The sequence below is a fragment of the Salmo salar genome, unplaced genomic scaffold (genome assembly GCF_905237065.1).
Source record: "Salmo salar unplaced genomic scaffold, Ssal_v3.1, whole genome shotgun sequence".
NCBI lineage: Eukaryota > Metazoa > Chordata > Actinopteri > Salmoniformes > Salmonidae > Salmo > Salmo salar.
Genome location: NW_025550805.1, coordinates 83,446 through 108,264, shown reverse-complemented (window position 1 = coordinate 108,264; position 24,819 = coordinate 83,446). Strand labels below are relative to the sequence as shown.

Genomic DNA, 24,819 nt, shown 5'->3' with positions numbered 1-24,819 from the left:
ACTCTCTCCTGTTAATATTTAGTATTACGGTAACTCTCTCCTGTTAATATTTAGTATTACGGTAACTCTCTCTCGTGTTAATATTTAGTATTACGGTAACTCTCTCTCCTGTTAATATTTAGTATTACGGTAACTCTCTCTCCTGTTAATATTTAGTATTACGGTAACTCTCTCTCCTGTTAATATTTAGTATTACGGTAACTCTCTCCTGTTAATATTTAGTATTACGGTAACTCTCTATCCTGTTAATATTTAGTATTACGGTAACTCTCTCTCCTGTTAATATTTAGTATTACGGTAACTCTCTCCTGTTAATATTTAGTATTACGGTAACTCTCTCTCCTGTTAATATTTAGTATTACGGTAACTCTCTCTCCTGTAAATATTTAGTATTACGGTAACTCTCTGTCCTGTTAATATTTAGTATTACGGTAACTCTCTCTCCTGTTAATATTTAGTATTACGGTAACTCTCTCCTGTTAATATTTAGTATTACGGTAACTCTCTCCTGTTAATATTTAGTATTACGGTAACTCTCTCTCCTGTTAATATTTAGTATTACGGTAACTCTCTCCTGTTAATATTTAGTATTACGGTAACTCTCTCTCCTGTTAATATTTAGTATTACGGTAACTTTCTCTCCTGTTAATATTTAGTATTACGGTAACTCTCTCCTGTTAATATTTAGTATTACGGTAACTCTCTCCTGTTAATATTTAGTATTACGGTAACTCTCTCTCCTGTTAATATTTAGTATTACGGTAACTCTCTCCTGTTAATATTTAGTATTACGGTAACTCTCTCCTGTTAATATTTAGTATTACGGTAACTCTCTCCTGTTAATATTTAGTATTACGGTAACTCTCTCCTGTTAATATTTAATATTACGGTAACTCTCTCTCCTGTTAATATTTAGTATTACGGTAACTCTCTCCTGTTAATATTTAGTATTACGGTAACTCTCTCTCCTGTTAATATTTAGTATTACGGTAACTCTCTCTCCTGTTAATATTTAGTATTACGGTAACTCTCTCTCCTGTTAATATTTAGTATTACGGTAACTCTCTCCTGTTAATATTTAGTATTACGGTAACTCTCTCCTGTTAATATTTAGTATTACGGTAACTCTCTCTCCTGTTAATATTTAGTATTACGGTAACTCTCTCTCCTGTTAATATTTAGTATTACGGTAACTCTCTCTCCTGTTAATATTTAGTATTACGGTAACTCTCTCCTGTTAATATTTAGTATTACGGTAACTCTCTCTCCTGTTAATATTTAGTATTACGGTAACTCTCTCCTGTTAATATTTAGTATTACGGTAACTCTCTATCCTGTTAATATTTAGTATTACGGTAACTCTCTCTCCTGTTAATATTTAGTATTACGGTAACTCTCTCCTGTTAATATTTAGTATTACGGTAACTCTCTCTCCTGTTAATATTTAGTATTACGGTAACTCTCTCTCCTGTAAATATTTAGTATTACGGTAACTCTCTGTCCTGTTAATATTTAGTATTACGGTAACTCTCTCTCCTGTTAATATTTAGTATTACGGTAACTCTCTCCTGTTAATATTTAGTATTACGGTAACTCTCTCCTGTTAATATTTAGTATTACGGTAACTCTCTCTCCTGTTAATATTTAGTATTACGGTAACTCTCTCTCCTGTAAATATTTAGTATTACGGTAACTCTCTCTCCTGTTAATATTTAGTATTACGGTAACTCTCTCTCCTGTTAATATTTAGTATTACGGTAACTCTCTCCTGTTAATATTTAGTATTACGGTAACTCTCTGTCCTGTTAATATTTAGTATTACGGTAACTCTCTCTCCTGTAAATATTTAGTATTACGGTAACTCTCTGTCCTGTTAATATTTAGTATTACGGTAACTCTGTCTTGTGTTCGTCCAGCGGAGCTGAAGGTGGAGCTGTCCCGGCCCCTGAAGGTGAACCCTACACTGGTGAAACTGGAGCAGACCAAGGCTTACCTGAGGAAGGTCCTACCTGAACACTACTGGGAGGCTCCCAAACCCCCCTCCACCCCTCATTCCTCCCCCGGCAGGACCTCGTCCTCCTCTCCCCCTCGTCCCGACCCCTCCTACCTCAGTTCCCTTAGATCCCTGGCACCCTTTCACAAGGTGTCCCTCCGCACCGCCCAGATCGTGGTTGTCATGGAGACTGAGTCTCACCCTGCCCGGCCCAGCCTGACCTGGTCGGTGTCGGATATGAAGTGTACCATGAACATGAAGACTGGGCCCAAGCTAGACGGTAAGAGCTTTAACCAGTTATCTTCCCTATTGTCTTTTTACAGTTGAAAAATGCAGCTCCCTCCCTTCCCCCTCTCTCTTCTCTCCCACTCTCCCTTCCCCCTCTCTCTTCTCTCCCCCTCTCTCTTCTCTCCCCCTCTCTTTTTTCTCTCCCCCTCTTTTTTCTCTCCCCCTCTTTCTCTTCTCTCCCCCTCTCCCTTCCCCCTCTCTCTTCTCTCCCCCTCTCTCTTCTCTCCCCCTCTCCCTTCCCCCTCTCTCTTCTCTCCCCCTCTCTCTTCTCTCCCCCTCTTCTCCTTCTTTCTCTCCCCCTCTTTCTCTTCTCTCCCCCTCTTCCCCTTCTTTCTCTCCCCTCTCTCTTCTCTCCCCCTCTCCCTTCCCCCCTCTCTCTTCTCTCCCCTCTCCCTTCCCCCTCTCTCTTCTCTCCCCCTCTTTCTCTTCTCTCCCCCTCTTCTCCTTCTTTCTCTCCCCCTCTCCCTTCCCCCTCTCTCTTCTCTCCCCCTCTTTCTCTTCTCTCCCCCTCTTCCCCTTCTCTCCCCCTCTTCCCCTTCTTTCTCTCCCCCCTCTCTCTTCTCTCCCTCTCTCTCAGAGTAGCCCCTGTATTCACGTTCAACTTAGATCCCAGGAGTATTCCCAGTTGATATTATTGTCTCAGGGGCAGCTCACGTTCCTCAGTTCTTTGAGGACTACACCTCGAGGCACCTGGGAAGAGAAGTCCCAGTACAGTTCTATGAGGACTACACCTCGAGGCACCTGGGAAGAGAAGTCCCAGTACAGTTCTATGAGGACTACACCTCGAGGCACCTGGGAAGAGAAGTCCCAGTACAGTTCTATGAGGACTACACCTCGAGGCACCTGGGAAGTGAAGTCCCAGTACAGTTCTATGACCTGTAGGAGGCATGCCAGGCTATAACCTGACCTGAACTGATACAGTTTGTTTTCTGACCTCCGAGAGGAACTTTACTTTACTGATTTTGTCCCTATGGGGACAATGTGTTGCAGTGTTTAAAATGGTGTTCAGGAAATTACCAGACCAATACATATTGTAAACAACTAATTGCCAATCAGGTTTGATGCCATTTAGACGGTGCCTTTGGGAAAGTATTAAGACCCCTTGAAGTTCACAGCCTCATTCTAAAATGAATAGAATAGTTTTTTTCCTCATCAATCTACACACAATACCCCATAATGACATCACAATACCCCATAATGACATCACAATACCCCATAATGACATCACAATACCCCATAATGACATCACAATACTCCATAATGACATCACAATACCCCATAATGACATCACAATACCCCATAATGACATCACAATACCCCATAATGACATCACAATACCCCATAATGACATCACAATACCCCATAATCCAGCTGTATATACTGTAGACCTGGGCTACAGGGGCGGTGTACAGTGTGGTAAATACTGTAGACCTGGGCTACAGGGACGGTGTACAGTGTGGTATATATACTGTAGACCTGGGCTACAGGGGCGGTGTACAGTGTGGTAAATACTGTAGACCTGGGCTACAGGGGCGGTGTACAGTGTGGTATATACTGTAGACCTGGGCTACAGGGGCGGTGTACAGTGTGGTAAATACTGTAGACCTGGGCTACAGGGGCGGTGTACAGTGTGGTATATACTGTAGACCTGGGCTACAGGGGCGGTGTACAGTGTGGTAAATACTGTAGACCTGGGCTACAGGGGCGGTGTACAGTGTGGTAAATACTGTAGACCTGGGCTACAGGGGCGGTGTACAGTGTGGTATATACTGTAGACCTGGGCTACAGGGGCGGTGTACAGTGTGGTATATACTGTAGACCTGGGCTACAGGGACGGTGTACAGTGTGGTAAATACTGTAGACCTGGGCTACAGGGGCGGTGTACAGTGTGGTAAATACTGTAGACCTGGGCTACAGGGGCGGTGTACAGTGTGGTATATACTGTAGACCTGGGCTACAGGGACGGTGTACAGTGTGGTAAATACTGTAGACCTGGGCTACAGGGGCGGTGTACAGTGTGGTAAATACTGTAGACCTGGGCTACAGGGGCGGTGTACAGTGTGGTGTATATACTGTAGACCTGGGCTACAGGGACGGTGTACAGTGTGGTAAATACTGTAGACCTGGGCTACAGGGGCGGTGTACAGTGTGGTAAATACTGTAGACCTGGGCTACAGGGGCGGTGTACAGTGTGGTGTATATACTGTAGACCTGGGCTACAGGGACGGTGTACAGTGTGGTAAATACTGTAGACCTGGGCTACAGGGGCGGTGTACAGTGTGGTATATATACTGTAGACCTGGGCTACAGGGGCGGTGTACAGTGTGGTAAATACTGTAGACCTGGGCTACAGGGGCGGTGTACAGTGTGGTATATACTGTAGACCTGGGCTACAGGGGCGGTGTACAGTGTGGTAAATACTGTAGACCTGGGCTACAGGGGCGGTGTACAGTGTGGTAAATACTGTAGACCTGGGCTACAGGGGCGGTGTACAGTGTGGTAAATACTGTAGACCTGGGCTACAGGGACGGTGTACAGTGTGGTAAATACTGTAGACCTGGGCTACAGGGGCGGTGTACAGTGTGGTAAATACTGTAGACCTGGGCTACAGGGACGGTGTACAGTGTGGTAAATACTGTAGACCTGGGCTACAGGGGCGGTGTACAGTGTGGTAAATACTGTAGACCTGGGCTACAGGGGCGGTGTACAGTGTGGTAAATACTGTAGACCTGGGCTACAGGGACGGTGTACAGTGTGGTAAATACTGTAGACCTGGGCTACAGGGGCGGTGTACAGTGTGGTAAATACTGTAGACCTGGGCTACAGGGGCGGTGTACAGTGTGGTAAATACTGTAGACCTGGGCTACAGGGACGGTGTACAGTGTGGTAAATACTGTAGACCTGGGCTACAGGGGCGGTGTACAGTGTGGTAAATACTGTAGACCTGGGCTACAGGGGCGGTGTACAGTGTGGTAAATACTGTAGATCTGGGCTACAGGGGCGGTGTACAGTGTGGTGTATATACTGTAGACCTGGGCTACAGGGACGGTGTACAGTGTGGTGTATATACTGTAGACCTGGGCTACAGGGGCGGTGTACAGTGTGGTAAATACTGTAGACCTGGGCTACAGGGGCGGTGTACAGTGTGGTAAATACTGTAGACCTGGGCTACAGGGGCGGTGTACAGTGTGGTAAATACTGTAGACCTGGGCTACAGGGGCGGTGTACAGTGTGGTAAATACTGTAGACCTGGGCTACAGGGGCGGTGTACAGTGTGGTAAATACTGTAGACCTGGGCTACAGGGGCGGTGTACAGTGTGGTAAATACTGTAGACCTGGGCTACAGGGGCGGTGTACAGTGTGGTAAATACTGTAGACCTGGGCTACAGGGACGGTGTACAGTGTGGTAAATACTGTAGACCTGGGCTACAGGGGCGGTGTACAGTGTGGTAAATACTGTAGACCTGGGCTACAGGGGCGGTGTACAGTGTGGTAAATACTGTAGACCTGGGCTACAGGGACGGTGTACAGTGTGGTAAATACTGTAGACCTGGGCTACAGGGGCGGTGTACAGTGTGGTAAATACTGTAGACCTGGGCTACAGGGGCGGTGTACAGTGTGGTAAATACTGTAGACCTGGGCTACAGGGGCGGTGTACAGTGTGGTGTATATACTGTAGACCTGGGCTACAGGGGCGGTGTACAGTGTGGTAAATACTGTAGACCTGGGCTACAGGGGCGGTGTACAGTGTGGTAAATACTGTAGACCTGTGCTACAGGGACGGTGTACAGTGTGGTAAATACTGTAGACCTGGGCTACAGGGGCGGTGTACAGTGTGGTAAATACTGTAGACCTGGGCTACAGGGGCGGTGTACAGTGTGGTATATACTGTAGACCTGGGCTACAGGGGCGGTGTACAGTGTGGTAAATACTGTAGACCTGGGCTACAGGGGCGGTGTACAGTGTGGTATATACTGTAGACCTGGGCTACAGGGGCGGTGTACAGTGTGGTAAATACTGTAGACCTGGGCTACAGGGGCGGTGTACAGTGTGGTAAATACTGTAGACCTGGGCTACAGGGACGGTGTACAGTGTGGTAAATACTGTAGACCTGGGCTACAGGGGCGGTGTACAGTGTGGTAAATACTGTAGACCTGGGCTACAGGGGCGGTGTACAGTGTGGTAAATACTGTAGACCTGGGCTACAGGGGCGGTGTACAGTGTGGTGTATATACTGTAGACCTGGGCTACAGGGGCGGTGTACAGTGTGGTATATACTGTAGACCTGGGCTACAGGGACGGTGTACAGTGTGGTGTATATACTGTAGACCTGGGCTACAGGGGCGGTGTACAGTGTGGTATATATACTGTAGACCTGGGCTACAGGGGCGGTGTACAGTGTGGTATATACTGTAGACCTGGGCTACAGGGGCGGTGTACAGTGTGGTAAATACTGTAGACCTGGGCTACAGGGACGGTGTACAGTGTGGTAAATACTGTAGACCTGGGCTACAGGGGCGGTGTACAGTGTGGTAAATACTGTAGACCTGGGCTACAGGGGCGGTGTACAGTGTGGTAAATACTGTAGACCTGGGCTACAGGGACGGTGTACAGTGTGGTAAATACTGTAGACCTGGGCTACAGGGGCGGTGTACAGTGTGGTATATACTGTAGACCTGGGCTACAGGGGCGGTGTACAGTGTGGTAAATACTGTAGACCTGGGCTACAGGGGCGGTGTACAGTGTGGTAAATACTGTAGACCTGGGCTACAGGGGCGGTGTACAGTGTGGTATATACTGTAGACCTGGGCTACAGGGGCGGTGTACAGTGTGGTAAATACTGTAGACCTGGGCTACAGGGGCGGTGTACAGTGTGGTATATACTGTAGACCTGGGCTACAGGGGCGGTGTACAGTGTGGTAAATACTGTAGACCTGGGCTACAGGGACGGTGTACAGTGTGGTAAATACTGTAGACCTGGGCTACAGGGGCGGTGTACAGTGTGGTATATACTGTAGACCTGGGCTACAGGGGCGGTGTACAGTGTGGTAAATACTGTAGACCTGGGCTACAGGGGCGGTGTACAGTGTGGTAAATACTGTAGACCTGGGCTACAGGGGCGGTGTACAGTGTGGTATATACTGTAGACCTGGGCTACAGGGGCGGTGTACAGTGTGGTAAATACTGTAGACCTGGGCTACAGGGGCGGTGTACAGTGTGGTATATACTGTAGACCTGGGCTACAGGGGCGGTGTACAGTGTGGTAAATACTGTAGACCTGGGCTACAGGGGCGGTGTACAGTGTGGTAAATACTGTAGACCTGGGCTACAGGGGCGGTGTACAGTGTGGTAAATACTGTAGACCTGGGCTACAGGGGCGGTGTACAGTGTGGTAAATACTGTAGACCTGGGCTACAGGGACGACTGAGTCTGACTCCTAGCACCTTGCTGAGGGCCCTTAGAGATCTCATTCAGCCTGTCTGTCTGACTCCTAGTACCTGTCTGTCTGACTCCTAGTACCTGTCTGTCTGACTCCTAGTACCTGTCTGTCTGACTCCTAGTACCTGTCTGTCTGACTCCTAGCACCTGTCTGTCTGACTCCTAGTACCTGTCTGTCTGACTCCTAGTACCTGTCTGTCTGACTCCTAGTACCTGTCTGTCTGACTCCTAGTACCTGTCTGTCTGACTCCTAGTACCTGTCTGTCTGACTCCTAGTACCTGTCTGTCTGACTCCTAGCACCTGTCTGTCTGACTCCTAGTACCTGTCTGTCTGACTCCTAGTACCTGTCTGTCTGACTCCTAGTACCTGTCTGTCTGACTCCTAGCACCTGTCTGTCTGACTCCTAGTACCTGTCTGTCTGACTCCTAGTACCTGTCTGTCTGACTCCTAGCACCTGTCTGTCTGACTCCTAGTACCTGTCTGTCTGACTCCTAGTACCTTGCTGGGGGCTTTCTGTTGCTGTAATCCCTGTCAACATATTTCTCTGTCTGACAGCGGTACGACCAAACCACCAAACAATACAAGAGGTTAAAACACTCTCAGTGAAGGATTTGTAGAGTCCAAGCCCCTGTCATGTGACCTGGGTGAGGCGTAGCTGGGAAGCCAATGTTCTGTTTCGACCACAACAAAGTCCTCCTGGTTGAACACGGACCATGATGCATCACTGTTGTGTTCTCCGAGCCGTAACCACAACATTACCATGGAGGACCAAATGGCACCTTCTCCACTACGTAGTGCACTACCCCCATAGGGTTCTGGTCTAAAGTAGTGCACTACCCCCATAGGGCTCTGGTCTAAAGTAGTGCACTACCCCATAGGGCTCTGGTCTAAAGTAGTGCACTACCCCCATAGGGCTCTGGTCTAAAGTAGTGCACTACCCCCATAGGGCTCTGGTCTAAAGTAGTGCACTACCCCATAGGGCTCTGGTCTAAAGTAGTGCACTACCCCCATAGGGCTCTGGTCTAAAGTAGTGCACTACCCCATAGGGCTCTGGTCTAAAGTAGTGCACTACCCCCATAGGGCTCTGGTCAAAAGTAGTGCACTTTATAGGGAATAGGGTGATATTTGGGACGCACCCGTCCTCAAATAGCCAGACCAGAGGGCTGAACCTCTCGTAACAGTCAGGACTGCATCATGTTCTCAGACCAGACCGGTCCGGTCCAGACCAGACCTCTCTGACTAAACCTCTCTGTTTCTGCTCTTTATAATGTTTATTATATTGTTTCTTCATCACCATGTGGTGCTCTGATGTTTCCAGAGGGTTTGTCAAGGTTTCCTCCCTAAGCTGTGTTGAGACAAGAGACTTAAAGAGCTTCTCTCTCAGACCCCCCCTATCTGTTTCTCTGTGGTCTCTCAGACCCCCCCTATCTGTTTCTCTGTGGTCTCTCAGACCCCCCCTATCTGTTTCTCTGTGGTCTCTCAGACCCCCCCTATCTGTTTCTCTGTGGTCTCTCAGACCCCCCCTATCTGTTTCTCTGTGGTCTCTCAGACCCCCCCTATCTGTTTCTCTGTGGTATGGTCGGTACCAGAACCAGAGAGTTCTGTTACAACACACTGACACGGTACGGTCGGTACCAGAACCAGAGAGTTCTGTTACAACACACTGACACGGTACGGTCGGTACCAGAACCAGAGAGTTCTGTTACAACACACTGACACGGTACGGTCGGTACCAGAACCAGAGAGTTCTGTTACAACACACTGACACGGTACGGTCGGTACCAGAACCAGAGAGTTCTGTTACAACACACTGACACGGTATGGTCGGTACCAGAACCAGAGAGTTCTGTTCAACACACTGACACGGTACTGTCGGTACCAGAACCAGAGAGTTCTGTTCAACACACTGACACGGTATGGTCGGTACCAGGACCAGAACAGAGACTACTTTATCAATGACCTAGACAGGGAGGTCCTACCTGCTGGGTTCAACAGCTAGAGAAGAGATTGGTAATGGTTAGACGGGGGAGGGAGGGAGGGAGGGAGGGAGGGAGGGAGGGAGGGGGAGAGGGAGGGAGGGAGGGATGGATGGAGAGAGGGAGGGAGGGAGGGAGGGAGATGGATGGATGGAGAGAGGGAGGGAGGGAGGGAGGGAGGGGAAAGGGAGGGAGGGAGGGAGGGAGGGAGGGAGGGAGGGAGAGGGATGGAGAGAGGGAGGGAGGGAGGGAGATGGATGGAGAGAGGGAGGGAGGGAGGGAGGGAGGGAGATTGATGGATGGATGGAGGGAGGGAGTTCCAGGATATGTCCTGGCAGTATCAACCTATCTATCGGGCCAATAACAGGAGATGGGTAGAAAGGCATATTGGGATCTGGAAACTCTGAGAGTCACTTCTGTTCACTGAACATAGGGGGTTAGAGGGGCTGGGGAGGGAGGGAGGGAACGGGGGAGGACAGAGTTTCTCTGGGGAGGGAGAGAGGGAACGGGGGAGGGAGGGAGGGAGGGAGGGAACGGGGGAGAACAGAGTTCATCTGCTCTACAGATGTTATATAGGGTTACTTCAGATAAAATGATTGTCAAATATTTTAATTAAAACCTCAACAATTTGCACTTGTTTACTGAAATCTACATAACTCCGCAGTGAGAACATTCTCCGCGCTGCGGCCCGCACTGATTTTCAACAGCTTTTCAGCTTTCATCCATTTCTGATGTGTTGACTTTTCATAAACACAGTTTCAAAACACTCAGCATGGAAAACAATGGAAAAACAACGAGAGAGAGAGAGAGAGGGGGAGAGAGAGGGAGGGGGAGAGAGAGAGAGAAAGAGGGAGGGGGAGGGGGACAGGGAGAGGGAGGGAGGGAGGGGAGAGAGAGAGAAAGAGGGAGAGGGAGGGGGAGAGAGAGAGAGAAAGAGGGAGGGGGAGAGAGAGGGAGAAAGATAGGGAGGGAGGGGGAGAGAGAGAGGGAGGGAGGGGAGAGAGAGAGGGAGGGAGGGAGGGGGAGGGGGAGAGAGATAGAGGGAGGGAGGGGAGAGAGAGAGAAAGAGAGAGGGGGAGAGAGAGGGAGAAAGATAGGGAGGGAGGGGGAGATAGAGAGGGAGGGAGGGGGAGATAGAGAGGGAGGGAGGGGGGAGATAGAGAGGGAGGGAGGGGGAGAGAGGGAGGGAGGGAGGGGGAGAGAGGGAGGGAGGGGGAGAGAGAGAGAGAGAGGAGGGAGGGGAGAGAGAGAAAGAGGGAGGGGAGAGAGAGGGAGGGAGGGGAGAGAGAAAGGGGGAGAGAGAGAGGAAGGGGAGAGAGAGAGGGAGGGGGGAAAGAGAGAGGGAGAGAGAGAGAGAGAGAGAGGGAGGGAGGGGAGAGAGAGAGGGAGGGGGAGAGAGAGAGGAAGGGGAGAGAGAGAGGGAGGGAGAGAGAGAGAGAGAGGGAGGGAGGGAGGGGAGAGAGAGAGGGGAGGGGGAGATAGAGAGAGAGAAAGGGAGGGAGGGAGAGAAAGGGGGAGAGAGAGAGAGAAAGGGAGGGAGGGAGAGAAAGGGGGAGAGAGAGAGAGAAAGGGAGGGAGGGAGAGAGAGGGAGGGAGGGGAGAGAGAGAGGGAGGGGAAGATAGAGAGAGAGAAAGGGAGGGAGGGAGAGAAAGGGGGAGAGAGAGAGAGAGAGGGGGAGAGAGGGAGGAGGGAGAGAGGGAGGAGGGAGAGAGAGAGAGGGAGGGGGAGAGAGAGAGGGAGGAGGGAGAGAGGGAGAGAGGGAGGAGGGAGAGAGAGAGAGGGAGGGGGAGAGAGGGACGTGGAGAGAGAGGGAGAAAGAGAGAGAGAGGGAGGGAGGGAGGGAGAGAGTTGGAACCCTATTCCCTATATAGTGCACTACTATAGACCAGGACCCAATGGTACCCTATTCCCTATATAGTGCACTACTCAGAGCCCTCTGCGTTATTCCTCCTTTGTCACGTTGTGGTTACGGGTTGGAGCCCTAGACAGTGATGCATCATGGGCCGTTTCCTGTGTTCTATCAGGCAGACTTTGTTGTGGCGAATCAGGGGTGGGACAGTGGGAAAAGTAGTGGACAAAAGTAGTGCGTTATATAGGGAATAGGGTGCCATTACGGACATTTTCCACAGGACTGAAACATTGGAACTTACGTTTTTCTTCCATGTTGGTTGTTTTAGGTTTCTAGATGATTCTCATCGTGCCGCTACAGAACACAGATAGTTTGTTCCCGGCGTGTTGTCATGGGAACGAGACAGAGGGTCTTCGGTTACTAACGGATCACTGGTAGTGGTTCCCGGTGTGTTGTCATGGGAACGAGACAGAGGGTCTTCGGTTACTAACGGATCACTGGTAGTGGTTCCCGGTGTGTTGTCATGGGAACGAGACAGAGGGTCTTCGGTTACTAACGGATCACTGGTAGTGGTTCCCGGTGTGTTGTCATGGGAACGAGACAGAGGGTCTTCGGTTACTAACGGATCACTTGTAGTGGTTCCCGGTGTGTTGTCATGGGAACGAGACAGAGGGTCTTCGGTTACTAACGGATCACTGGTAGTGGTTCCCGGTGTGTTGTCATGGGAACGAGACAGAGGGTCTTCGGTTACTAACGGATCACTGGTAGTGGTTCCCGGCGTGTTGTCATGGGAACGAGACAGAGGGTCTTCGGTTACTAACGGATCACTGGTAGTGGTTCCCGGCGTGTTGTCATGGGAACGAGACAGAGGGTCTTCGGTTACTAACGGATCACTGGTAGTGGTTCCCGGTGTGTTGTCATGGGAACGAGACAGAGGGTCTTCGGTTACTAACGGATCACTGGTAGTGGTGGAGGTACTGGAAGCTATATCATGTCCTCTGGGTTAGGCTGTGTCACAAATGGCATACTATATAGGGAATAGGGTTCCATTTGGAACACAGACAGACAGACAGACAGACAGACAGACAGACAGACAGACAGACAGACAGACAGACAGACAGACAGACAGACAGACAGACAGGTAAATGTTCTGCTACTCTGTTGGTCTCCATGTCACATAGATATTAGATGGATCAGGGTAACACACAGGATGCTACCGGAGGGAGGGAGGGAGGGAGAGAAGGAGGGAGGGAGGGAGGGGAGAATATGAATCCAGGCTGTGGGGAGCAGAGCGGGTCCTCTGACAACCTGCCTGTCAGTCTTCAGTGTAGAACCAGCCCCCCAGCGAGGTGAAGACCCCTTCCTCCAGGCAACAATAGGTCATCCCTCTGCCAGGGGAGACATGGAGGAAGGAGGGATTACATTGACACTGAAGTCCGTTACTGGATCCTGTCATTATGAAAAGCAGTGGAGGCTGAAGTCCTCTGGCCGGACAGTCCCCAAGGTAGAGGTACATTTATAGTTCAGCGGAGGAGGAGGAGGGAGGAGGAGGAGGGGGAAGGAGGGGGGGTTGATGAGGGGGAGGTTGATGAGGGGGAGGAGGAGGAGGAGGGAGGAGGAGGAGGAGGGAGGACTTCTGGATGGACTAACTCTGTTAAAACTGTTCTGGATGGACTAACTCTGTTAGAACTGTTCTGGATGGACTAACTCTGTTAGAACTGTTCTGGATGGACTAACTCTGTTAGAACTGTTCTGGATGGACTAACTCTGTTAGAACTGTTCTGGATGGACTAACTCTGTTAGAACTGTTCTGGATGGACTAACTCTGTTAGAACTGTTCTGGATGGACTAACTCTGTTAGAACTGTTCTGGATGGACTAACTCTGTTAGAACTGTTCTGGATGGACTAACTCTGTTAGAACTGTTCTGGATGGACTAACTCTGTTAGAACTGTTCTGGATGGACTAACTCTGTTAGAACTGTTCTGGATGGACTAACTCTGTTAGAACTGTTCTGGATGGACTAACTCTGTTAGAACTGTTCTGGATGGACTAACTCTGTTAGGACTGTTCTGGATGGACTCCCTAAGTTATACCCAAAGCCCCCCTGTTGATCACACACTGTCCCTGTCTCAGTCCCTGCCTCTCTCTCTCTCTCTCACACACACAGTCCCTGTCTCAGTCCCTGTCTCAGTCCCTGTCTCAGTCCCTGCCTCGCTCTCTCACACACAGTCCCTGTCTCAGTCCCTGTCTCAGTCCCTGCCTCGCTCTCTCACACACAGTCCCTGTCTCAGTCCCTGTCTCAGTCCCTGCCTCGCTCTCTCACACACAGTCCCTGTCTCAGTCCCTGTCTCAGTCCCTGCCTCGCTCTCTCACACACAGTCCCTGTCTCAGTCCCTGTCTCAGTCCCTGCCTCTCTCTCTCACACACACACACACACACACACACACACACACACACACACACACACACACACACACACACACACACACACACACACACACACAGCCCCTGTCTCAGTCCCTGCCTCCCCCCTGCCTTCAGTAACATGGTGAAGTCTTGGCTCAGCTCTTCAGGATCCATTTCATTTCGTTGGATCCGTGCCTCCCCCCTGTCTCCCCCCTGTCTCCCCCCTGCCTCCCCCTGCCTTCAGTTGGCACCATGCCTCCCAGTGAGATAGTTTTCCAAACTCAAAACACATGAAGTGGATAGAGCTACAGAGCCACCTTGAATCCCCTGGCAACAACAGCTGGACTTTAGTGGTACGGGACATCACACATGGGATGCTGGGTGTTTCTGTCGAGGCTCTGATGGTCTCTGGCTTTAACATATGGGACTGACAGCCCTGTGTTTCTCCTGTACCCTCCAGAGACCTATGGCTTTAACATATGGGACTGACAGCCCTGTTTTTCCCCTGTACCCTCCAGAGACCTATGGCTTTAACATATGTGACTGACAGCCCTGTGTTTCTCCATACCCTCCAGAGACCTATGGCTTTAACATATGGGACTGACAGCCCTGTTTTCCCCCTGTACCCTCCAGAGACATATGGCTTTAACATATGGGACTGACAGCCCTGTTTTTCCCCCGTACCCTCCAGAGACCTATGGCTTTAACATATGGACCTGCCAGCCCTGTTTTTCCCCTGTACCCTCCAGAGACCTATGGCTTTAACATATGGACCTGCCAGCCCTGTTTTTCCCCTGTACCCTCCAGAGACCTATGGCTTTAACATATGGGACTGACAGCCCTGTGTTTCCCCTGTACCCTCCAGAGACCTATGGCTTTAACATATGGGACTGACAGCCCTGTGTTTCTCCGTACCCTCCAGAGACCTATGGCTTTAACATATGGGACTGACAGCCCTGTGTTTCCCCTGTACCCTCCAGAGACCTATGGCTTTAACATATGGGACTGACAGCCCTGTGTTTCTCCGTACCCTCCAGAGACCTATGGCTTTACCATATGGGACTGACAGCCCTGTGTTTCTCCGTACCCTCCAGAGACCTATGGCTTTAACATATGGGACTGACAGCCCTGTGTTTCTCCTGTACCCTCCAGAGACCTATGGCTTTAACATATGGACCTGCCAGCCCTGTTTTTCCCCCGTACCCTCCAGAGACCTATGGCTTTAACATATGGGACTGACAGCCCTGTGTTTCTCCTGTACCCTCCAGAGACCTATGGCTTTAACATATGGGACTGACAGCCCTGTGTTTCTCCTGTACCCTCCAGAGACCTATGGCTTTAACATATGGGACTGACAGCCCTGTGTTTCTCCATACCCTCCAGAGACCTATGGCTTTAACATATGGGACTGACAGCCCTGTGTTTCTCCATACCCTCCAGAGACCTATGGCTTTAACATATGGGACTGACAGCCCTGTGTTTCTCCATACCCTCCAGAGACCTATGGCTTTAACATATGGGACTGACAGCCCTGTGTTTCTCCATACCCTCCAGAGACCTATGGCTTTAACATATGGGACTGACAGCCCTGTGTTTCTCCGTACCCTCCAGAGACCTATGGCTTTAACATATGGGACTGACAGCCCTGTTTTTCCCTGTACCCTCCAGAGACCTATGGCTTTAACATATGGACCTGCCAGCCCTGTTTTTCCCCCGTACCCTCCAGAGACCTATGGCTTTAACATATGGGACTGACAGCCCTGTGTTTCTCCTGTACCCTCCAGAGACCTATGGCTTTAACATATGGGACTGACAGCCCTGTGTTTCTCCTGTACCCTCCAGAGACCTATGGCTTTAACATATGGGACTGACAGCCCTGTGTTTCTCCATACCCTCCAGAGACCTATGGCTTTAACATATGGGACTGACAGCCCTGTGTTTCTCCATACCCTCCAGAGACCTATGGCTTTAACATATGGACCTGCCAGCCCTGTTTTTCCCCTGTACCCTCCAGAGACCTATGGCTTTAACATATGGGACTGACAGCCCTGTGTTTCCCCTGTACCCTCCAGAGACCTATGGCTTTAACATATGGGACTGACAGCCCTGTGTTTCTCCGTACCCTCCAGAGACCTATGGCTTTAACATATGGGACTGACAGCCCTGTGTTTCCCCTGTACCCTCCAGAGACCTATGGCTTTACATATGGGACTGACAGCCCTGTGTTTCCCCTATACCCTCCAGAGACCTATGGCTTTACCATATGGGACTGACAGCCCTGTGTTTCTCCGTACCCTCCAGAGACCTATGGCTTTAACATATGGGACTGACAGCCCTGTGTTTCTCCTGTACCCTCCAGAGACCTATGGCTTTAACATATGGACCTGCCAGCCCTGTTTTTCCCCCGTACCCTCCAGAGACCTATGGCTTTAACATATGGGACTGACAGCCCTGTGTTTCTCCTGTACCCTCCAGAGACCTATGGCTTTAACATATGGGACTGACAGCCCTGTGTTTCTCCTGTACCCTCCAGAGACCTATGGCTTTAACATATGGGACTGACAGCCCTGTGTTTCTCCATACCCTCCAGAGACCTATGGCTTTAACATATGGGACTGACAGCCCTGTGTTTCTCCATACCCTCCAGAGACCTATGGCTTTAACATATGGGACTGACAGCCCTGTGTTTCCCCTATACCCTCCAGAGACCTATGGCTTTAACATATGGGACTGACAGCCCTGTTTTTCCCCTGTACCCTCCAGAGACCTATGGCTTTAACATATGGGACTGACAGCCCTGTTTTCCCCCTGTACCCTCCAGAGACCTATGGCTTTAACATATGGGACTGACAGCCCTGTTTTTCCCCTGTACCCTCCAGAGACCTATGGCTTTAACATATGGGACTGACAGCCCTGTGTTTCCCCCGTACCCTCCAGAGACCTATGGCTTTAACATATGGGACTGACAGCCCTGTTTTCCCCCTGTACCCTCCAGAGACCTATGGCTTTAACATATGGGACTGACAGCCCTGTGTTTCCCCTGTACCCTCCAGAGACCTATGGCTTTAACATATGGGACTGACAGCCCTGTTTTTCCCCCCATAATGATCTGTTTCTCTCTCATAAACTTCACAGTCACACAAGACACCACTGACAGTGTTGTACGGAAGGACACATGACAAGTTACAGTTAAGATGTTGTTCAGCCTTCATCTGGAACGAATAAACACACGTAGTCAAGATGACAGAGCTGCTGTAGACCCAGACTCTGTAGTCAAGACAACAGAGCTGCTGTAGACCCAGACTCTGTAGTCAAGACGACAGAGCTGCTGTAGACCAGACTCTGTAGTCAAGACGACAGAGCTGCGGTAGACCAGACTCTGTAGTCAAGACGACAGAGCTGCTGTAGACCCAGACTCTGTAGTCAAGACGACAGAGCTGCTGTAGAACCAGACTCTGTAGTCAAGACGACAGAGCTGCTGTAGACCCAGACTCTGTAGTCAAGACGACAGAGCTGCTGTAGACCCAGACTCTGTAGTCAAGACAGGTCAGGCAGGTCTAATGTTGTACTGACAGGCCAGGCAGGTCTAATGTTGTACAGACAGGCCAGGCAGGTCTAATGTTGTACTGACAGGCCAGGCAGGTCTAATGTTGTCCTGACAGGCCAGGCAGGTCTAATGTTGTCCAGACAGGCCAGGCAGGTCTAATGTTGTACAGACAGGCCAGGCAGGTCTAATGTTGTACTGACAGGCCAGGCAGGTCTAATGTTGTACTGACAGGCCAGGCAGGTCTAATGTTGTCCAGACAGGCCAGGCAGGTCTAATGTTGTACTGACAGGCCAGGCAGGTCTAATGTTGTACTGACAGGCCAGGCAGGTCTAATGTTGTACAGACAGAAGTGCCAGGCAGGTCTAATGTTGTACAGACAGAAGTGCCAGGCAGGTCTAATGTTGTCCTGACAGGCCAGGCAGGTCTAATGTTGTCCTGACAGGCCAGGTAAGCAGGTCTAATGTTGTACAGACAGGCCAGGCAGGTCTAATGTTGTCCAGACAGGCCAGGCAGGTCTAATGTTGTACAGACAGAAGTGCCAGGCAGGTCTAATGTTGTACTGACAGGCCAGGCAGGTCTAATGTTGTCCAGACAGGCCAGGCAGGTCTAATGTTGTACTGACAGACCAGGCAGGTCTAATGTTGTCCTGACAGGCCAGGCAGGTCTAATGTTGTACTGACAGGCCAGGCAGGTCTAATGTTGTACTGACAGGCCAGGCAGGTCTAATGTTGTACTGACAGGCCAGGCAGGTCTAATGTTGTCCAGACAGGCCAGGCAGGTCTAATGTTGTACAGACAGAAGTGCCAGGCAGGTCTAATGTTGTACTGACAGGCCAGGTAAGCAGGTCTAATGTTGTACTGACAGGCCAGGCAGGTCTAATGTTTTCCTGACAGGCCAGGCAGGTCTAATGTTGTCCAGACAGGCCAGGCAGGTCTAATGTTGTACTGACAGGCCAGGCAGGTCTAATGTTGTACTGACAGGCCAGGCAGGTCTAATGTTGTACTGACAGGCCAGGCAGGTCTAATGTTGTCCAGACAGGCCAGGCAGGTCTAATGTTGTACTGACAGGCCAGGCAGGTCTAATGTTGTACTGACAGGCCAGGCAGGTCTAATGTTGTACTGACAGGCCAGGCAGGTCTAATGTTGTACAGACAGGCCAGGCAGGTCTAATGTTGTACTGACAGGCCAGGCAGGTCTAATGTTGTACTGACAGGCCAGGCAGGTCTAATGTTGTACTGACAGGCCAGGCAGGTCTAATGTTGTACTGACAGGCCAGGCAGGTCTAATGTTGTCCTGACAGGCCAGGCAGGTCTAATGTTGTCCTGACAGGCCAGGCATGTCTAATGTTGTCCTGACAGGCCAGGCAGGTCTAATGTTGTCCTGACAGGCCAGGCAGGTCTAATGTTGTCCTGACAGGCCAGGCAGGTCTAATGTTGTCCTGACAGGCCAGGTAAGCAGGTCTAATGTTGTACTGACAGGCCAGGCAGGTCTAATGTTGTACTGACAGGCCAGGCAGGTCTAATGTTGTCCTGACAGGCCAGGCAGGTCTAATGTTGTACTGACAGGCCAGGCAGGTCTAATGTTGTACTGACAGGCCAGGCAGGTCTAATGTTGTCCTGACAGGCCAGGCAGGTCTAATGTTGTACTGACAGGCCAGGCAGGTCTAATGTTGTCCTGACAGGCCAGGCAGGTCTAATGTTGTCCAGACTGGGCTAGCCAGGGAGCCAGGCCTGTTGCTTGTCGTGCTGCAGAGAGAGATATTTAGAGCCTCTTCCTGTCTTGCCAAAGGATCTGCTTTCAACCATGTGGCGAAAATATTTAGTGATTGAAAATATGAAATTCAGGAAGCTTTTCTTTCCCCCTGTGTGTATGAACGTGTGTGTGTGTGTGTGTGTGTGTGTGTGTGTGTGTGTGTGTGTGTGTGTGTGTGTGTGTGTGTAACGTGTGTGTGTGTGTGTGTGTGTGTGTGTGTGTGTGTGTGTGTGTGTGTGTGTGTGTGTGTGTGTGGCAGTAGGGTAGGGATGGTAACTTGCTGTCCGTTCGACTCAGGCGTCCGACGCTCAACAGTCGACCATAAATATGAGTGTGGTTCTCCTCTGCTCTCTCCCTGACCACATGATAATAGGCTGGGGTGGCAGAGTACAGGCTGAGCGAACACACACACACACACACACACACACACACACACACACACACACACACACACACACACACACCACACACACAGAGGGAGAGGGCCGTCTCTGTTTAACGGCTACACCTCTCTCTGCCCATGGCACCAGATCAGTGATCCACTAACGGGGCCGTTAGTAGTGGAGGGACAGGGCTGCAGCACAGCCAGGGTCTCCACGGAAACACATGGTCATTATGGGCTGGCTGGAGGGGAGAGGAGAGGAGAGGAGAGGAGAGGAGAGGAGAGGAGAGGAGAGGAGAGGAGAGGAGAGGAGAGGAGAGGAGGAGGGGAGGAGGGAGGGCAGAGGAGGGGGAGGGGAGAGGAGGGGAGAGGAGAGGGGAGGAGAGGAGGGGAGAGGAGAGGAGAGGAGAGGAGAGGAGAGGAGAGGAGAGGAGAGGAGAGGAGAGGAGAGGAGAGGAGAGGAGAGGAGAGGAGGAGGGGAGGAGGGGAGGGCAGAGGAGGGGGAGGGGAGAGGAGGGGAGAGGAGAGGGGAGGAGAGGAGGGGAGAGGGGAGGGGAGGGCAGAGGAGGAGAGGGGAGGAGGGGAGGGGAGAGGGCAGAGGAGGAGAGGGGAGGAGGGGAGGGGAGAGGGCAGAGGAGGGGAGGGGGGAGGGGAGCGGAGAGGGGAGGGAAGAGGAGGGGAAGGGGAGGGGAGAGGAGAGGAGAGGACTTCAAACCTCCTAATTAGTGAGAATATTAAGATTGTCATCGTGGCTGCAGCTGTGTTTTACCTCATCATGCCGTGGTGCTTTCTGCTCTGGTCAGCTGGCCTGTAAATGATGCACCATGGGAGAAGTGGAGTCGTCGGGCCAGTTGGGATGAGGTTCTCTCTGTTGTAATAGGATGATGATATCCACAGTTAGTTCAGTGCTGCTCTGAGAGAGACAAGGCCTGCCTGGGAGTTCCCCAGCCTCGTGCTGCTCTGAGAGAGATGAGGTCTGCCTGGGAGTTCCCCAGCCTCGTGCTGCTCTGAGAGACGAGGTCTGCCTGGGAGTTCCCCAGCCTCGTGCTGCTCTGAGAGACGAGGTCTGCCTGGGAGTTCCCCAGCCTCGTGCTGCTCTGAGAGCTGAGGTCTGCCTGGGAGTTCCCCAGCCTAGTGCTGCTCTGAGAGACGAGGTCTGCCTGGGAGTTCCCCAGCCTAGTGCTGCTCTGAGAGAGACAAGGTCTGCCTGGGAGTTCCCCAGCCTCGTGCTGCTCTGAGAGACGAGGTCTGCCTGGGAGTTCCCCAGCCTAGTGCTGCTCTGAGAGAGACGAGGTCTGCCTGGGAGTTCCCCAGCCTCGTGCTGCTCTGAGAGACAAGGCCTTGTCTGGGTTGCAAAAATATGGTACAGAGCCTACACCCCAGCCTTGTCTCTCAGTACCCCCCCAGCCTTGTCTCTCAGTCCCCCCCAGCCTTGTCTCTCAGTACCCCCCCAGCCTTGTCTCTCAGTACCCCCCCAGCCTTGTCTCTCAGTACCCCCCAGCCTTGTCTCTCAGTACCCCCCAGCCTTGTTTCAGTACCCCCCAGCCTTGTCTCAGTACCCCCCCAGCCTTGTCTCTCAGTACCCCCCAGCCTTGTCTCTCAGTCCCCCCCAGCCTTGTCTCTCAGTCCCCCCCAGCCTTGTCTCCCAGTACCCCCCAGCCTTGTCTCAGTACCCCCCCAGCCTTGTCTCTCAGTACCCCCCAGCCTTGTCTCTCAGTCCCCCCCAGCCTTGTCTCTCAGTCCCCCCCAGCCTTGTCTCTCAGTCCCCCCAGCCTTGTCTCCCAGTACCCCCAGCCTTGTCTCAGTACCCCCCCAGCCTTGTCTCTCAGTACCCCCCCAGCCTTGTCTCTCAGTACCCCCCCAGCCTTGTCTCTCAGTACCCCCAGCCTTGTCTCTCAGTACCCCCCCCAGCCTTGTCTCTCAGTACCCCCCCCAGCCTTGTCTCAGTACCCCCCAGCCTTGTCTCTCAGTACCCCCCCAGCCTTGTCTCTCAGTACCCCCCCAGCCTTGTCTCTCAGTACCCCCCAGCCTTGTCTCTCAGTACCCCCCCAGCCTTGTCTCTCAGTACCCCCCCAGCCTTGTCTCTCAGTACCCCCCAGCCTTGTCTCTCAGTACCCCCCAGCCTTGTCTCTCAGTACCCCCCCAGCCTGGTCTCTCAGTACCCCCCCAGCCTTGTCTCTCAGTACCCCCCAGCCTTGTCTCAGTACCCCCCAGCCTTGTCTCTCAGTACCCCCCCAGCCTTGTCTCTCAGTACCCCCCCAGCCTTGTCTCTCAGTACCCCCCCAGCCTTGTCTCTCAGTACCCCCCCCAGCCTTGTCTCTCAGTACCCCCCCAGCCTTGTCTCTCAGTACCCCCCCAGCCTTGTCTCTCAGTACCCCCCCAGCCTTGTCTCTCAGTCCCCCCCAGCCTTGTCTCTCAGTCCCCCCCAGCCTTGTCTCTCAGTACCCCCCCAGCCTTGTCTCTCAGTCCCCCCCACAGCCTTGTCTCTCAGTCCCCCCAGCCTTGTCTCAGTACCCCCCAGCCTTGTCTCTCAGTCCCCCCAGCCTTGTCTCAGTACCCCCCCAGCCTTGTCTCTCAGTCCCTCACCCCCCAGCCTTGTCTCAGTACCCCCAGCCTTGTCTCTCAGTCCCCCCAGCCTTGTCTCTCAGTACCCCCCCAGCCTTGTCTCTCAGTCCCCCCACAGCCTTGTCTCTCAGTCCCCCCAGCCTTGTCTCTCAGTACGCCCCCAGCCTTGTCTCTCAGTCCCCCCCAGCCTTGTCTCAGTACCCCCCCAGCCTTGTCTCTCAGTCCCCCCCAGCCTTGTCTCAGTACCCCCCCAGCCTTGTCTCTCAGTACCCCCCCAGCCTTGTCTCAGTACCCCCCAGCCTTGTCTCAGTACCCCCAGCCTTGTCTCTCAGTCCCCCCAGCCTTGTCTCTCAGTACCCCCCCCAGCCTTGTCTCTCAGTACCCCCCAGCCTTGTCTCAGTACCCCCCAGCCTTGTCTCAGTACCCCCCCAGCCTTGTCTCAGTACCCCCCCAGCCTTGTCTCTCAGTCCCCCCAGCCTTGTCTCTCAGTACCCCCCCAGCCTTGTCTCTCAGTACCCCCAGCCTTGTCTCTCAGTACCCCCCAGCCTTGTCTCAGTACCCCCCAGCCTTGTCTCTCAGTCCCCCCAGCCTTGTCTCAGTACCCCCCAGCCTTGTCTCTCAGTACCCCCCCAGCCTTGTCTCTCAGTCCCCCCCAGCCTTGTCTCTCAGTACCCCCCCAGCCTTGTCTCTCAGTCCCCCCAGCCTTGTCTCTCAGTCACCCCCCAGCCTTGTCTCTCAGTACCCCCCACAGCCTTGTCTCTCAGTACCCCCCAGCCTTGTCTCTCAGTCCCCCCCAGCCTTGTCTCTCAGTACGCCCCCAGCCTTGTCTCTCAGTCCCCCCAGCCTTGTCTCAGTACCCCCCCAGCCTTGTCTCTCAGTCCCTCCCAGCCTTGTCTCAGTACCCCCCCAGCCTTGTCTCTCAGTACCCCCCAGCCTTGTCTCAGTACCCCCCAGCCTTGTCTCAGTACCCCCCAGCCTTGTCTCTCAGTCCCCCCAGCCTTGTCTCTCAGTACCCCCCCAGCCTTGTCTCTCAGTACCCCCCAGCCTTGTCTCAGTACCCCCCCAGCCTTGTCTCAGTACCCCCAGCCTTGTCTCTCAGTCCCCCCCAGCCTTGTCTCAGTACCCCCCCAGCCTTGTCTCTCAGTACCCCCCAGCCTTGTCTCAGTACCCCCCAGCCTTGTCTCTCAGTACCCCCAGCCTTGTCTCAGTACCCCCCAGCCTTGTCTCAGTACCCCCCAGCCTTGTCTCTCAGTCCCCCCAGCCTTGTCTCTCAGTACCCCCCCAGCCTTGTCTCTCAGTACCCCCCAGCCTTGTCTCTCAGTCCCCCCAGCCTTGTCTCTCAGTACCCCCCCAGCCTTATCTCTCAGTACCCCCCAGCCTTGTCTCTCAGTACCCCCAGCCTTGTCTCTCAGTACCCCCCAGCCTTGTCTCAGTACCCCCAGCCTTGTCTCTCAGTACCCCCCCAGCCTTGTCTCTCAGTACCCCCCCAGCCTTGTCTCTCAGTACCCCCCAGCCTTGTCTCTCAGTACCCCCCAGCCTTGTCTCAGTACCCCCAGCCTTGTCTCAGTACCCCCCCCAGCCTTGTCTCAGTACCCCCCAGCCTTGTCTCTCAGTACCCCCCAGCCTTGTCTCTCAGTACCCCCCAGCCTTGTCTCAGTACCCCCAGCCTTGTCTCAGTACCCCCCCCAGCCTTGTCTCAGTACCCCCCCAGCCTTGTCTCTCAGTCCCCCCCAGCCTTGTCTCAGTACCCCCCCAGCCTTGTCTCTCAGTCCCCCCAGCCTTGTCTCCCAGTACCCCCCAGCCTTGTCTCAGTACCCACCCCAGCCTTGTCTCTCAGTCCCCCCAGCCTTGTCTCTCAGTACCCCCCCAGCCTTGTCTCTCAGTACCCCCCAGCCTTGTCTCTCAGTACCCCCCAGCCTTGTCTCAGTACCCCCCAGCCTTGTCTCAGTACCCCCCCAGCCTTGTCTCTCAGTACCCCCCCAGCCTTGTCTCTCATAACCCCCCAGCCTTGTCTCTCAGTACCCCCCCAGCCTTGTCTCTCAGTCCCCCCCAGCCTTGTCTCTCAGTACCCCCCAGCCTTATCTCTCAGTACCCCCCAGCCTTGTCTCTCAGTACCCCCCAGCCTTGTCTCAGTACCCCCCCAGCCTTGTCTCCAGTCCCCCCCAGCCTTGTCTCTCAGTCCCCCCCAGCCTTGTCTCTCAGTACCCCCCCAGCCTTGTCTCTCAGTACCCCCCAGCCTTGTCTCTCAGTACCCCCCCCAGCCTTGTCTCTCAGTACCCCCCCAGCCTTGTCTCAGTACCCCCCAGCCTTGTCTCTCAGTACCCCCCCAGCCTTGTCTCTCAGTACCCCCCCCAGCCTTGTCTCTCAGTACCCCCCAGCCTTGTCTCTCAGTCCCCTCCCAGCCTTGTCTCTCAGTCCCCCCAGCCTTGTCTCTCAGTACCCCCCAGCCTTGTCTCTCAGTCCCCCCAGCCTTGTCTCTCAGTACCCCCCCAGCCTTGTCTCTCAGTACCCCCCAGCCTTGTCTCTCAGTACCCCCCAGCCTTGTCTCTCAGTACCCCCCCAGCCTTGTCTCAGTACCCCCCCAGCCTTGTCTCAGTACCCCCCCAGCCTTGTCTCTCA

General features: G+C 52.7%; 1 protein-coding gene across 1 annotated transcript in view; it reads left to right on the top strand.

The window, feature by feature from the left end:
* Positions 1-1,793: 1,793 nt before the first annotated feature.
* LOC123724047 (vacuolar protein sorting-associated protein 13B) overlaps positions 1,794-24,819 on the top strand; it is a 29,501-nt gene continuing 6,475 nt past the window's right edge. Inside the window, exon 1 of the mRNA XM_045713951.1 lies at positions 1,794-2,273. Coding sequence (XP_045569907.1) covers positions 2,177-2,273 — 97 coding nt within the window. The 5' untranslated portion in view covers positions 1,794-2,176. The remainder of the gene's footprint in view (positions 2,274-24,819) is intronic.